This window comes from Coregonus clupeaformis, chromosome 23 (assembly GCF_020615455.1).
Source record: "Coregonus clupeaformis isolate EN_2021a chromosome 23, ASM2061545v1, whole genome shotgun sequence".
In the NCBI taxonomy this organism is placed as follows: Eukaryota; Metazoa; Chordata; class Actinopteri; order Salmoniformes; family Salmonidae; genus Coregonus; species Coregonus clupeaformis.
The window spans coordinates 46,564,172-46,576,801 of NC_059214.1; the positions used below are offsets into that span (position 1 = coordinate 46,564,172).

The 12,630-nt window shown below is 47.3% G+C and overlaps 1 protein-coding gene across 1 annotated transcript in view; it reads right to left on the bottom strand.

Moving 5' to 3' along the window:
• Positions 1-134: 134 nt before the first annotated feature.
• Positions 135-12,630, bottom strand: part of LOC121536563 (lysosome-associated membrane glycoprotein 1) — an 18,572-nt gene continuing 6,076 nt past the window's right edge. The window contains exons 2-6 of the mRNA XM_041843940.2: positions 5,541-5,743; positions 5,087-5,215; positions 4,019-4,085; positions 3,399-3,566; positions 135-3,096 (exon numbers count right to left, since the gene is read on the bottom strand). Coding sequence (XP_041699874.1) covers positions 2,957-3,096; positions 3,399-3,566; positions 4,019-4,085; positions 5,087-5,215; positions 5,541-5,743 — 707 coding nt within the window. The 3' untranslated portion in view covers positions 135-2,956. The remainder of the gene's footprint in view (positions 3,097-3,398; positions 3,567-4,018; positions 4,086-5,086; positions 5,216-5,540; positions 5,744-12,630) is intronic.

Genomic DNA, 12,630 nt, shown 5'->3' on the forward strand with positions numbered 1-12,630 from the left:
CGTGAGGATTGAAACAATGTGTTTTGTTCTCCAAGCATTGCGATCGGTTCCCAAATACAAGTCCTCTAGAATATAGCCATAGGTTTTGGCAAACGCCAGACCAAAAAATGCTAAGACAGACAACTACACAGAGCTCATTCCTTCAGCTTATTTTTTTATTGACCTCTACACTTAAAAAAACAAACATTCTTAAAACCTTATTAAATCACTACCTATGGATGTTAACACTTCTAGATGAGGGGTGGAACAAAAAAAAGCACGTTCTTTTTTTTTTTTACTTCCCCCTTTCACTCCAAATAATGCATCCTCTGTTCGTTCAACAGGCCAGGCAAATCTAAGAAACAAGAAAACGTCCCTAACAAGGTAACGCTGTGTAGAGACAAAAAGGTTATGTCCCAAATGACAACCAACTGTGTATTACATGGGGAATAGAATAGGGTGTCATTTGAGACATATTAGAGTGTGAGTAACTGGAACATTAGCATAGATCCCATCTTTCTTGTAAGTGGTGAGGCACAGATTCCATTTGGCATTTAACATTTATTTTGTGGTGGAGAAATTATGTCCTCCCTAAAACGGTGCTGTTCTATTGACAGTAACTCCAACTCCCTCAGGACAATAACTATAATATCCTGAATCCTAACTTGAGAAAACCACCTAATAACGTGACTATTCACAAGTGTCCCAAGTTACACAGGTGCAGTTTGAGTTCAGCCATTTGTAAGCACCATGTAATTCTACTGTAACAACCACTCCCCTTAGTGTATCACTGGATGTACCGTCAGAGCAACAAAAATCACCCCGTCTTAAAGCCAATTTATGCTTGGTCCGGAAATGTGATCGGAGGCTTCGTATGGAGGGTGTGCAGATGCCAAATCAAGCGCCGTACTGCATGACCGTGCCTCTCAAATGTTGTAACAATGTGGAGGGCTCCGTATAGCTCTGCATTGACATGATTGGTTGACTGTAGGTGAGGGCAGGAGGTCCTGTATAAACAAACTCACTTCCTTGACAACAGCTCTGCTTTGCTCCATGAAGCACAAAACGTATGAATGCCCTGACCTCTGCAGAGGCTGTATCGCCGTTAATGCTGCACGGCCAATGCAGACGTCGGTTTGACCATGCAGTGCCGTTTAATAATGGAACTATAAGCGGTGGTATGCAGACCAACTGCTTCACCATCAAATTACCTTTACCCTGGTTCCTCAAGTCAGTCCAAGAGGAACCCAAGAAGGTGCACAAAAACATCCACATAGGCCACCCCTAAGAGATGGATTAAGGAACACTACCATTCTCAAACTGCAGCTGGTACCTAGCTTAGCCCCTAACCACAGATCTAGGATCAGATTACCCAGCCCCAAATCATAGTAGGATGCAAAAATATCTGACCCTGGAGCTTCGGTTAGGGGCGACTTCCATCAACTCCATATTATATTCAGAGTTACAACTTCATTAAGTTCAAAGATGTTGAAAACCTTATGCAACAAGTCCTAACTTCCGTTGGTTGAGAGGAGGGGATTGGTTGTAGCAGCCAGCGACAGTCATAATATTCCCTTTACACAGGAGTAACAACAGCCTCCTATTATGTGACTGACAATGGCCACCAACCAAAACCGAGAACAAATTAAACAGCAGCAGCAATGCTTGTACACAAACAATCCCTCAGAATTCCTTTGTCAGACACCAGTCAAATTTAAGCATGATATGAGACCCTAGGCTACAAATAGTGTGGATTATTATTCAGCATATGGTTATGAGCCCCCCCAGCAATGTTGTCTCTCAAGTAGAGGTCTTCACGGGTCCAAAAAGTTGGACCAATTCTGAAATGGACCTGGGGCTTTCCCACTCGAACCCGATATGTATAAATATTTTCTTTTTAAATATAGTCAGAGACCCATTCCGAACGGACCCGGACATAGATAGACCCGTTCCGTATAGACCTGTTCAGATCCAGACCTGGTATAATCTGAATGAGGGAAGCAACATTTTTTAAAAAATTTTTAGAGCTACTTTATTAACTGGAGCTGATACTTTTAACTGGAGCTGATAAAGCGCGAGAGGGAGAGAGAGGTGCCGCTCCAGCAGGTGGGGGAGGGGCCATACTGTGAGCGAGTGACACGGGGAGGAGGGAGGGAGAGATGAGACAGCAACCAAGCCGACTCGCGCTATAGTAGATTAATAGCTGCCATAGCAAAGTTATTTATCATCATATTATTATGTAGTACCGGGAGAAGCTAGTTAAGCTAGCTAACGTTAGCGAGCTAGGCTAATTGAGGCTGCATTCTCATCCTCAACTCCATTCAGAATATGGTCGTTGTAGCCTATCCTTCTCGTTTAACTTTTAGTTCCATTAATTAGATATCTCCTAACTTTGCCACACACGGAGGCTCTATGACTAGCCTATTGCGGCTTTGATAACTTATGATTGGCCAACAAGCTCCACTCTCGTGAAATGTAAGAGCAGCAGCATAAATTCAATTTCTCTACCGTAGCAATCGCATTCGGATATGTACGGGCTCTTCCGGACAAGGAAGTTAAAATTACATAGAGGCCTACCTGTGGTTATCAGTTCAGATCCGTGACACTATTTAGAATTCTGGTTCGGGTCTCGGGTACAGATGGATCCGTGAAGAGCTCTACTGTCGAGTGTTTCGTTATGTAAATACAATCTCTCAGCAGATTCCCTTTATTTTTTTCATACAAAGGAGCAGTTCAGTCCTGAAAGCGCATATCAACCCCATGGATACCCAACGTGGGGCTAGTGAGTGAGTTCGGAGGGGAAGATGGGGAGGGGAGGGTTCTAGGATGAGACCAACTGAATAGGGGTTAGGAAGTTCAGTTTAGGGGTCGCAGTGAGGTTCAGTCAATCCAGGTGATTGTTAGTAGCTGGGGGGTGAGGTGGTGGGGTAGCGCTCTCTGGCTCTTGGTGGTGGGGGTCAGTCGACAGGAAGTGATCTTAGATGGTCTGGTAGCCGGCGTGGCTCCTCTTCCTGCCGATGAGGTAGGCCACGAGGACGACGAGGACAAGTCCGGCCAGCGCAGCGCCCACGATGATGGGGATCAACATGTCATCCTCATCCAGCTGACACTCCTCCGCTGGAGAGGGAGACAAACAGAGGCAGTGAGAAAGAAGGGGAATTAGAGAGAGAGACAGAAGAGCAGGCGAGGGAAAGTGGAGAAAAATAAGAAATTGAAAGATAAGAAGAAAGAAAAGCAGTGATCATAATAATCATCTATTATTCCAATCTCAGCAATGTGGATAACAATCCCCTCCTGAAACATTAACACATTGAATGGTAACCCACAGTCCCCTATTGAAATAGTACCACATGGAATGGTAACCCCCATGTCCCCTACTGAAACAGTCCCACGTGAAGCGGTAACCCCCAGTACAGTACCTGCTCCAAACTGGTACCCGGTGAGGCCAAAGGGCTGCACCTGCAGCTGGAAGGTGTTGAGAGAGAAGTTCACAGTCACAGCCAGAGTCTGCTCCTCACGACACATGTAGCTCCGCCCCAGGGTACCACGCAGGTAGTCCAGACTACTGTTACTGGCTGAGAAGGGCTCTGGAGGGACCACAGGGAGAGAGGTTAAGGGTGGGGTACGAAGGATGATAAACTAGGGAAAGGAAAGGGGGATACCTAGTCCGTTGTACCAACTGAATACATTCAACTGAAATGTGTCTTCAGCATTTAACCCAACCCCTCTGAATCAGAGTTGAAGGGGGGCTGCCTTAAATCGACATCCACGTCATTGGCGCCTGGGGAACAGTGAGTTAACTGCCTTGCTCAGGGGCAGAACAACAGATTTTTACCTTGTCAGCTCGGGGGGAGGTAAAGGTTGGGATGTGAAACGGGATAATAAAAAAAGGAGAAGACGTTACAGTAATGTGGGGGATGGAAGAGTGTGGGAGAGGAGGATTATAGAAGGTTTTCAACACTGGAGAAACTGCATACATGGCAGATTGGGGTTGTAAGAGGATGGCTAGTAGATTAATAATACATGGATCCAGACTCACCACTCATGTCCGGCCAGGCTGCCGACAGGGTCACTCCACTGAGGTGGTACTTACTGGACGTGGCATTCTGCAGACACAAGAGAACCAGTGACGCCACACAGTGTGTACACCACACTCACGACTGGAACAATAGTTCACGAGTGCCTGTCCTCTGCTTGTTCATGAGGCTCCATCTTATGGCAGTCAGGTGTTAGTGCCAAAAGCCTTTACTACTGATACAGAAAACCTTACTGCATGTACTAATGTATTAATGGAAGCAAGAATAAATAAAGAAAAAGATGGACAACAGAGAGAGAGAGAGCGACGACAGAGAGAGAGCGACGACAGAGAGAGAGAGAGCGACGACAGAGAGAGAGCGACTACAGAGAGAGAGCGACGACAGAGAGCGAGAGCGACGACAGAGAGAGCGCGACGACAGAGAGAGCGCGACGACAGAGAGAGCGCGACGACAGAGAGAGCGCGACGACAGAGAGAGCGCGACGACAGAGAGCGAGGACAGAGAGCGAGAGCGTGACGACAGAGAGAGAGAGCGCGACAACAGAGAGAGAGCGCGACGACAGAGAGAGTGACGACAGAGAGAGTGACGACAGAGAGAGTGACGACAGAGTGCGATGACAGAGAGAGAGCGACTGCAGAGAGAGCGACGGCAGAGAGAGAGAGAGCGACGGCAGAGAGAGAGAGAGCGACGGCAGAGAGAGAGAGAGCGACGGCAGAGAGCAAGAGCGAGAGAGAGCGACGACAGAGAGCAAGAGCGAGAGAGAGCGACGACAGAGAGCAAGAGCGAGAGAGCGACGACAGAGCGAGAGCGCGACGACAGAGAGAGAGCGAGAGAGAGCGACGACAGAGCGAGAGAGAGCGACGACAGAGCGAGAGAGAGCGACGACAGAGCGAGAGCGAGCGACGACAGAGCGAGAGAGCGACGACAGAGCGAGAGAGAGAGAGAGCGACGACAGAGAGAGAGCGACGACAGAGAGAGAGCGACAGAGAGAAAACTAAGTGAAGTGGCAGACAGCCAAAGAAAGAGAAAAGTAAAGAGAAACAAAGAAAAGGTCAAAAGAGAGTTCTGACCAGGGAGAAGATGAGGGTGAGGTTGATTCTCTCCTCGTCAGCCTTCAGCAGCAGGGTGGCGCTGTCCGAGTCACATGACCCTGAGCTCTTAGTCATGTTGGGCTGCAGGTTCACCACGTCCAGCACAGTCTGCACACACAGGACAACAAGACACAGGGCTGTGAGTGTGTGTGTGTGTGGACATGTTTAACTATACTTGAGGGGACCAGAAGTCCCACAAGAATAGTGAACAAACAAACATTTGACCAACTGGGGACATTTTGCCGGTCCCCACAAGGATAAAGGCTATTCCTAGGGGGTATAGGGTTAGAATTAGTGTTAGGGTTGGGTTTTGGGGTCAAGGAAAATAGTATTTTGAATGGGAATCAATGATGTGTCCCCACAAGGTTAGTAAAACAAGACTGTGTGTGAGAGGTGCTGGGCTTCAAGAATGTGCAAGTCTGTGTGTGCGTACCTTATTGAAAGCGGCAGAGCTGAAGCTGACGTTGAGCTGCAGTCCCATGAGGGCCATCAGACAGGCGGTCCCATTGCCGTTGGTTACAGTGTAGTTGCCCCTCTCGGGCAGGGCCGGGGGTGCAGGAGGCGGAGACGTGGTTTGAGGGGCAGCAGCCGTGGGCGGGGCATCAGTGGCAGCAAAGCTCTGATGCAACGTGACCGCTGTAATGATGTAACAAGTCAATGAAGTCAATGCCAGTCTACAACCACAGATGGATAGACAAAAAGATACAGCGCTGTCCGATCCTTAGCTGGCGGGTGGTAAGGTCTCACAGGGTGCATCTCAATTGTCTTAAGTGGCCTCCTCTCCTCACCTCCTTTCCCTTATCTGCACAGATGTGAAAGAAGTTGACAAGCAACCTCTGTAGGCATTCACCACCATAATGTTGCTTTCACCGATCGTGTGTTATTAGATAAGTGCAGATGAAGGAGAAGAGATGGAGGAGCCATTTGAGACTATAGCGACGCAACCACTGAGTAGGTAAGTAACCTTGGGGTAATGTTGTGGCCAATTCCTTTAATGTGGTGGCAGACTGGGTTGTGCCAACATAAAACGCTGATTCCATTGATGTGGCAGTCACATAAATTCCAAAAGCTTTAGTGGGTCACACCACAAAAAGTTTAAGAACCGTTGGAATGAAGAAGCATGTCTGCTACTTGGTTCATTTCTACAATACAGTAACTTCTATCAATACTAGTCTCATGTGGCTTTCGAGGATACAACACTACTGATGTCATCAATCACATTGTCATTAGCTGATATCCGTCTCATCTGTCTGTGCAGAGGAAAACACAGTCACTAGTACCTCGCTTACACGAAATGGCGGTGGTAGGCCTTATCACCGACAGCAATGAGACAGCCTACAGGGAGGAGGTCAGACACTTGGCAGTGTGCCAGGACAACAACCTCTCCCTCAATATCAGTAATACCAAGGAGCTGATCCAAGTACATCACTGACGAAGATGGCGGCCTCGCGACTAGCTCTTTGGAAACTTTGCGGTATTTTGTTTTTTTATGTATTATTTTTTACATTATTAGCTCAGAAAGTGTTTTGCATCATTACATACAGCCGGGAAAAACTATTGGATATCAGAGCAGCAGTAACTCACCAGAACTACCAGCATTACGACCAGGAATACGACTTTCCCGAAGCAGATGTTTTGTTTGCTCTCCCCAGGGCAATTGAACGGATTCCAGCGGCTGACCCAAAACATCGCCGGCGGAGGGGCATTCGGAGCGGCCTGCTGGTTCGACTTAGGAGGCGCGCACACCACCCACCGCTTCCAAGTATATTACTCGCTAATGTTCAGTCTTTGGATAACAATGTCGATGAGCTCAGGGCAAGGATTTCTTTCCAGAGAGACATCAAGACCTGTAACATACTTTGTTTCACGGAAACGAGGCTCTCTCTGGATATTCTGTCGAAATCGGTCCAGCCAGATGGGTTCTCAGTTCAACGCGCAGACAGGAATAAATATCTCTCCAGGAAGCAGAAGGGCGGAGGTGTGTGTTTCATGATTAATGACTCATGGTGTAACTGTAGTAACATACAAGAACTCAAGTCCTTTCGTTCACCCGAACTAGAATACCTCACAATCAAATCTATTATCTCCCAAGATAATTTTCTTCGGTTATAGTCACGGCTGTGTATATCCCCCCTCAAGCAGATACCACGACGACCCTCAAAGAACTTCACTGGACTTTATGCAAACTGGAAACCACATATCCTGAGGCTGTATTTATTGTAGCTGGAGATTTTAACAAAGCAAATTTGAGGACTAGGCTGCCGAAGTTCTATCAACATATCGACTGCTAAAATCCTCGACCATTGCTATTCGAACTTCCGGGATGGTTATAAGGCCCTCCCCCACCCTCCTTTCGACAAATCTGACCACGACTCCATTTTGCTTCTCCCTTCCTATAGGCAGAAACTCAAAACAGGAAGTACCCGTGCTAAGGACTATTCAACGCTGGTCTGACCAATCGGAATCCACGCTTCAAGATTGTTTTGATCACGCGGACTGGGATATGTTCCAGGTAGCTTGCGAAAATAATTTAGACAAATACACTGAAACGGTGACCGAGTTTATTAGGAAGTTTATAGGAGATGTTGTGCCCACTGTGACTATTAAATCCTACCCTAACCAGAAACCGTGGATAGATGGCAGCATTCGCACCAAACTGAAAGCGCGAACCACCACATTTAACCATGGCAAGGTGACTGGGAATATGGCAGAATACAAACAGTGTAGCTATTCGCGCCGCAAGGCAATTGGAGATGCCCAATAGACTCCTGAGTGGTGCAGTGGTCTAAGGCACTGCATCGCAGTGCTAACTGTGCCACTAGAGATCCTGGTTCGAATCCAGGCTCTGTCGCAGCCGGCCGCGACCGGGAGACTCATGGGCGGCGCACAATTGGCCCAGCGTCGTCCAGGGTAGGGGAGGGAATGCCCGGCAGGGATGTAGCTCAGTTGGTAGAGCATGGTGTTTGCAACGCCAGGGTTGTGGGTTCGATTCCCACGGGGGGCCAGTATGATTAAAAAAATAAATAATAATGTATGCACTCACTAACTGTAAGTCGCTCTGGATAAGAGCGTCTGCTAAATGACTAAAATGTAAATGTAAATGCAATTAAACAGGCAAAACATCAGTATAGAGACAAAGTTGAGTCGCAATTCAACGGCTCAGACACGAGACGTATGTGGCAGGGTCTACAGACAATCACAGACTACAAAAGTAAAACCAGCCACGTCACCGACGTCTTGCCTCCGGACAAGCTAAACACCTTCTTCGCCCGCTTTGAGGATAACACAGTGCCACCGACGCGGCCCACCACCAAGGACTGTGGGCTCTCCTTCTCCGTGGCCGATGTAAGACATTTAAGCATGTTAACCCCCACAAGGCTGCCGGCCCAGACAACATCCCTAGCCGTGTCCTCAGACCAGTTGGCTGGTGTTTACGGACATATTCAATCTCTCACTATCCCAGTCTGTTGTCCCCACATGCTTCAAGATGGCCACCATTGTTCCTGTACCCAAGAAAGCAAAGGTAACTGAACTAAATGACTATCGCCCCATAGCACTCACCTCTGTCATCATGAAGTGCTTTGAGAGACTAGTCAAGGATCATATCACTTCTACCTTACATGTCACCCTAGACCCACTTCAATTTGCTTACCGCCCCAATAGATCCACAGACGATGCAATTGCCATCACACTGCACACTGCCCTATCCCATCTGGACAAGAGGAATACCTATGTAAGTATGCTGTTCATTGACTATATCTCAGCATTCAACACCATAGTACCCTCCAAGCTCATCATTAAGCTCGAGGCCCTGGGTCTGACCCCTGCCCTGTGCAACTGGGTCCTGGACTTACATTTACATTTACATTTTAGTCATTTAGCAGACGCTCTTATCCAGAGCGACTTACAGTTAGTGAGTGCATACATTATTATTTATTTTTTTAATCATACTGGCCCCCCGTGGGAATCGAACCCACAACCCTGGCGTTGCAAACACCATGCTCTACCAACTGAGCTACATCCCTGCCGGGCATTCCCTCCCCTACCCTGGACGACGCTGGGCCAATTGTGCGCCGCCCCATGGGTCTCCCGGTCACGGCCGGCTACGACAGAGGCTGGATTCGAACCAGGATCTCTAGTGGCACAGCTAGCACTGCGGTGCAGTGCCTTAGACCACTGCGCCACTCGGGAGTTGACTTCCTGACGGGCCGCCCCCAGGTGGTGAAGGTAGGAAACAACACCTCCACTTCGCTGATCCTCAACACTGGGGCCCCACAAGGGTGCGTGCTCAGCCCCCTCCTGTACTCCCTCCCTGTTAACACATGACTGCGTGGCAACACACGCCTCCAACTCAACCAAGTTTGCAGATGACAACAATAGTAGGTCTGATTACCAACAATGACGAAACCACCTACAGGGAGGTGGTGAGGGCTCTGGGAGTGTGGTGCCAGGAAAATAACCTCTCACTCAATGTCAACAAAACAAGGGAGATTATCGTGGACTTCAGGAAACAGCAGAGGGTGCACCCCCCTTTCCACATCTACGGGACCGCAGTTGAGACGGTTGAAAGCTTTAAGTTCCTTGGCGATCACTGACAAACTGAAATGGTCCACCCACGCAGACAGTGTGGTGAAGAAGGCGCAACAGAGCCTCTTCACCCTCAGGAGGCTGAAGAAATTTGGCTTGGCACCTAAAACCAGACCACCCTCTGCAGATGCCCAATTGAGAGCATCCTGTTGGGCTGTATCACCGCCTGGTACGGCAACTGCACCGCCCGCAACCGCAGGGCTCTGCAGAGGGTGGTGTGGTCTGCCGAACGCATTACTGGGGGCAAACTACCCGCCCTCTAGGACACCTACAGCACCCGATGTCACAGGAAGGCCAAAAAGATCATCAAGGACATCAACCACCCGAGCCACTGCCTGTTCACCCTGCTATCATCCAGAAGGCGAGGTCAGTACAGGTGCATCAAAGCTGGGACTGAGAGACTGAAAAACAGCTTCTATCTCAAGGCCATCATACTGTTAAATAGCCATCACTAACACATTAGAGGCTGCTGCTGCCTATAGAAATCACTGGCCACTTTAAGAAATGGAACATTAGTCACTTTAATAATGTTTACATATCTTGCATTACTCATCTCATATGTATATACTGTATTCTATAAATTTCTTAGTCCATGCCACTCTGCCATTGCTCGTCCATATATGTATATACAGTGGGGAAAAAAGGTATTTAGTCAGCCACCAATTGTGCAAGTTCTCCCACTTAAAAAGATGAGAGAGGCCTGTAATTTTCATCATAGGTACACGTCAACTATGACAGACAAAATGAGGAAAAAAAATCCAGAAAAACACATTGTAGGATTTTTAATGAATTTATTTGCAAATTATGGTGGAAAATAAGTATTTGGTCAATAACAAAAGTTTCTCAATACTTTGTTATATACCCTTTGTTGGCAATGACACAGGTCAAACGTTTTCTGTAAGTCTTCACAAGGTTTTCACACACTGTTGCTGGTATTTTGGCCCATTCCTCCATGCATATCTCCTCTAGAGCAGTGATGTTTTGGGGCTGTCGCTGGGCAACACGGACTTTCAACTCCCTCCAAAGATTTTCTATGGGGTTGAGATCTGGAGACTGGCTAGGCCACTCCAGGACCTTGAAATGCTTCTTACGAAGCCACTCCTTCATTTCCCGGGCGGTGTGTTTGGGATCATTGTCATGCTGAAAGACCCAGCCACGTTTCATCTTCAATGCCCTTGCTGATGGAAGGAGGTTTTCACTCAAAATCTCACGATACATGGCCCCATTCATTCTTTCCTTTACACGGATCAGTTGTCCTGGTCCCTTTGCACAAAAACAGCCCCAAAGCATGATGTTTCCACCCCCATGCTTCACAGTAGGTATGGTGTTCTTTGGATGCAACTCAGCATTCTTTGTCCTCCAAACACGACGAGTTGAGTTTTTACCAAAAAGTTCTATTTTGGTTTCATCTGACCATATGACATTCTCCCAATCCTCTTCTGGATCATCCAAATGCACTCTAGCAAACTTCAGACGGGCCTGGACATGTACTGGCTTAAGCAGGGGGACACGTCTGCACTGCAGGATTTGAGTCCCTGGCGGCGTAGTGTGTTACTGATGGTAGGCGTTTGTTACTTTGGTCCCAGCTCTCTGCAGGTCATTCACTAGGTCCCCCCGTGTGGTTCTGGGATTTTTGCTCACCGTTCTTGTGATCATTTTGAACCCACGGGGTGAGATCTTGCGTGGAGCCCCAGATCGAGGGAGTTTATCAGTGGTCTTGTATGTCTTCCATTTCCTAATAATTGCTCCCACAGTTGATTTCTTAAAACCAAGCTGCTTACCTATTGCAGATTCAGTCTTCCCAGCCTGGTGCAGGTCTACAATTTTGTTTCTGGTGTCCTTTGACAGCTCTTTGGTCTTGGCCATAGTGGAGTTTGACTGTTTGAGGTTGTGGACAGGTGTCTTTTATAGTGATAACAAGTTCAAACAGGTGCCATTAATACAGGTAACGAGTGGAGGACAGAGGAGCCTCTTAAAGAAGAAGTTACAGGTCTGTGAGAGCCAGAAATCTTGCTTGTTTGTAGGTGACAAAATACTTATTTTCCACCATAATTTGCAAATAAATTCATTAGAAATCCTACAATGTGATTTTCTGGATTTTTTTTCTTCTCAATTTGTCTGTCATAGTTGACGTGTACCTATGATGAAAATTACAGGCCTCTCATCTTTTTAAGTGGGAGAACTTGCACAATTGGTGGCTGACTAAATACTTTTTTCCCCCACTGTATTCTTAATTCCATTCCTTACTTAGATTTGTGTGTATTGGGTATATGTTGTGAAATTGTTAGATATTACTTGTTAGATATTACTGCACTGTCGGAGCTAGAAGCACAAGCATTTCGCTACACCCGCAATAACATCTGCTAAACACGTGTATGTGACAAATACAATTTGATTTGATCACTGGGGTCGAGCTCCCTGCCATCCAGGACCTCTATATCAGGGGGTGTCAGAGGAAGGCCCGAAAAATTTCCAAATACTCCAGCCACCTAAGCCAAAGACTTCACTCTGCTACCGTCCGGCAAACGGTACCGGCGCATCTGCTCTCGGACCAACAGGCTCCGAGACAGCTTCTACCCCCAAGAATGCTAAATAGCCATAACACTTCTAAATAGCTAATTAAAATGGTAACCCGGACTATCTTGCACTGGCTCTATGCACACTCACAAGACTACATATACACACACTCACACTAAACTGACACTCACATACACAGGCATACGCATACATTATAATAATATTATAATAATAAATGCCATTTAGCAGACACTTTCATCCAAAGCAACATACAGTCATGTGTACATACGTTTTACGTATAGGTAGTTCTGGGAATCGAACCCACTATCCTGTCATCGCCAACACCATGCTCTACCAACTGAGCTACAGAGGACCACACACACACGCATACCACCACAACAAACACTTACGCTCTACTA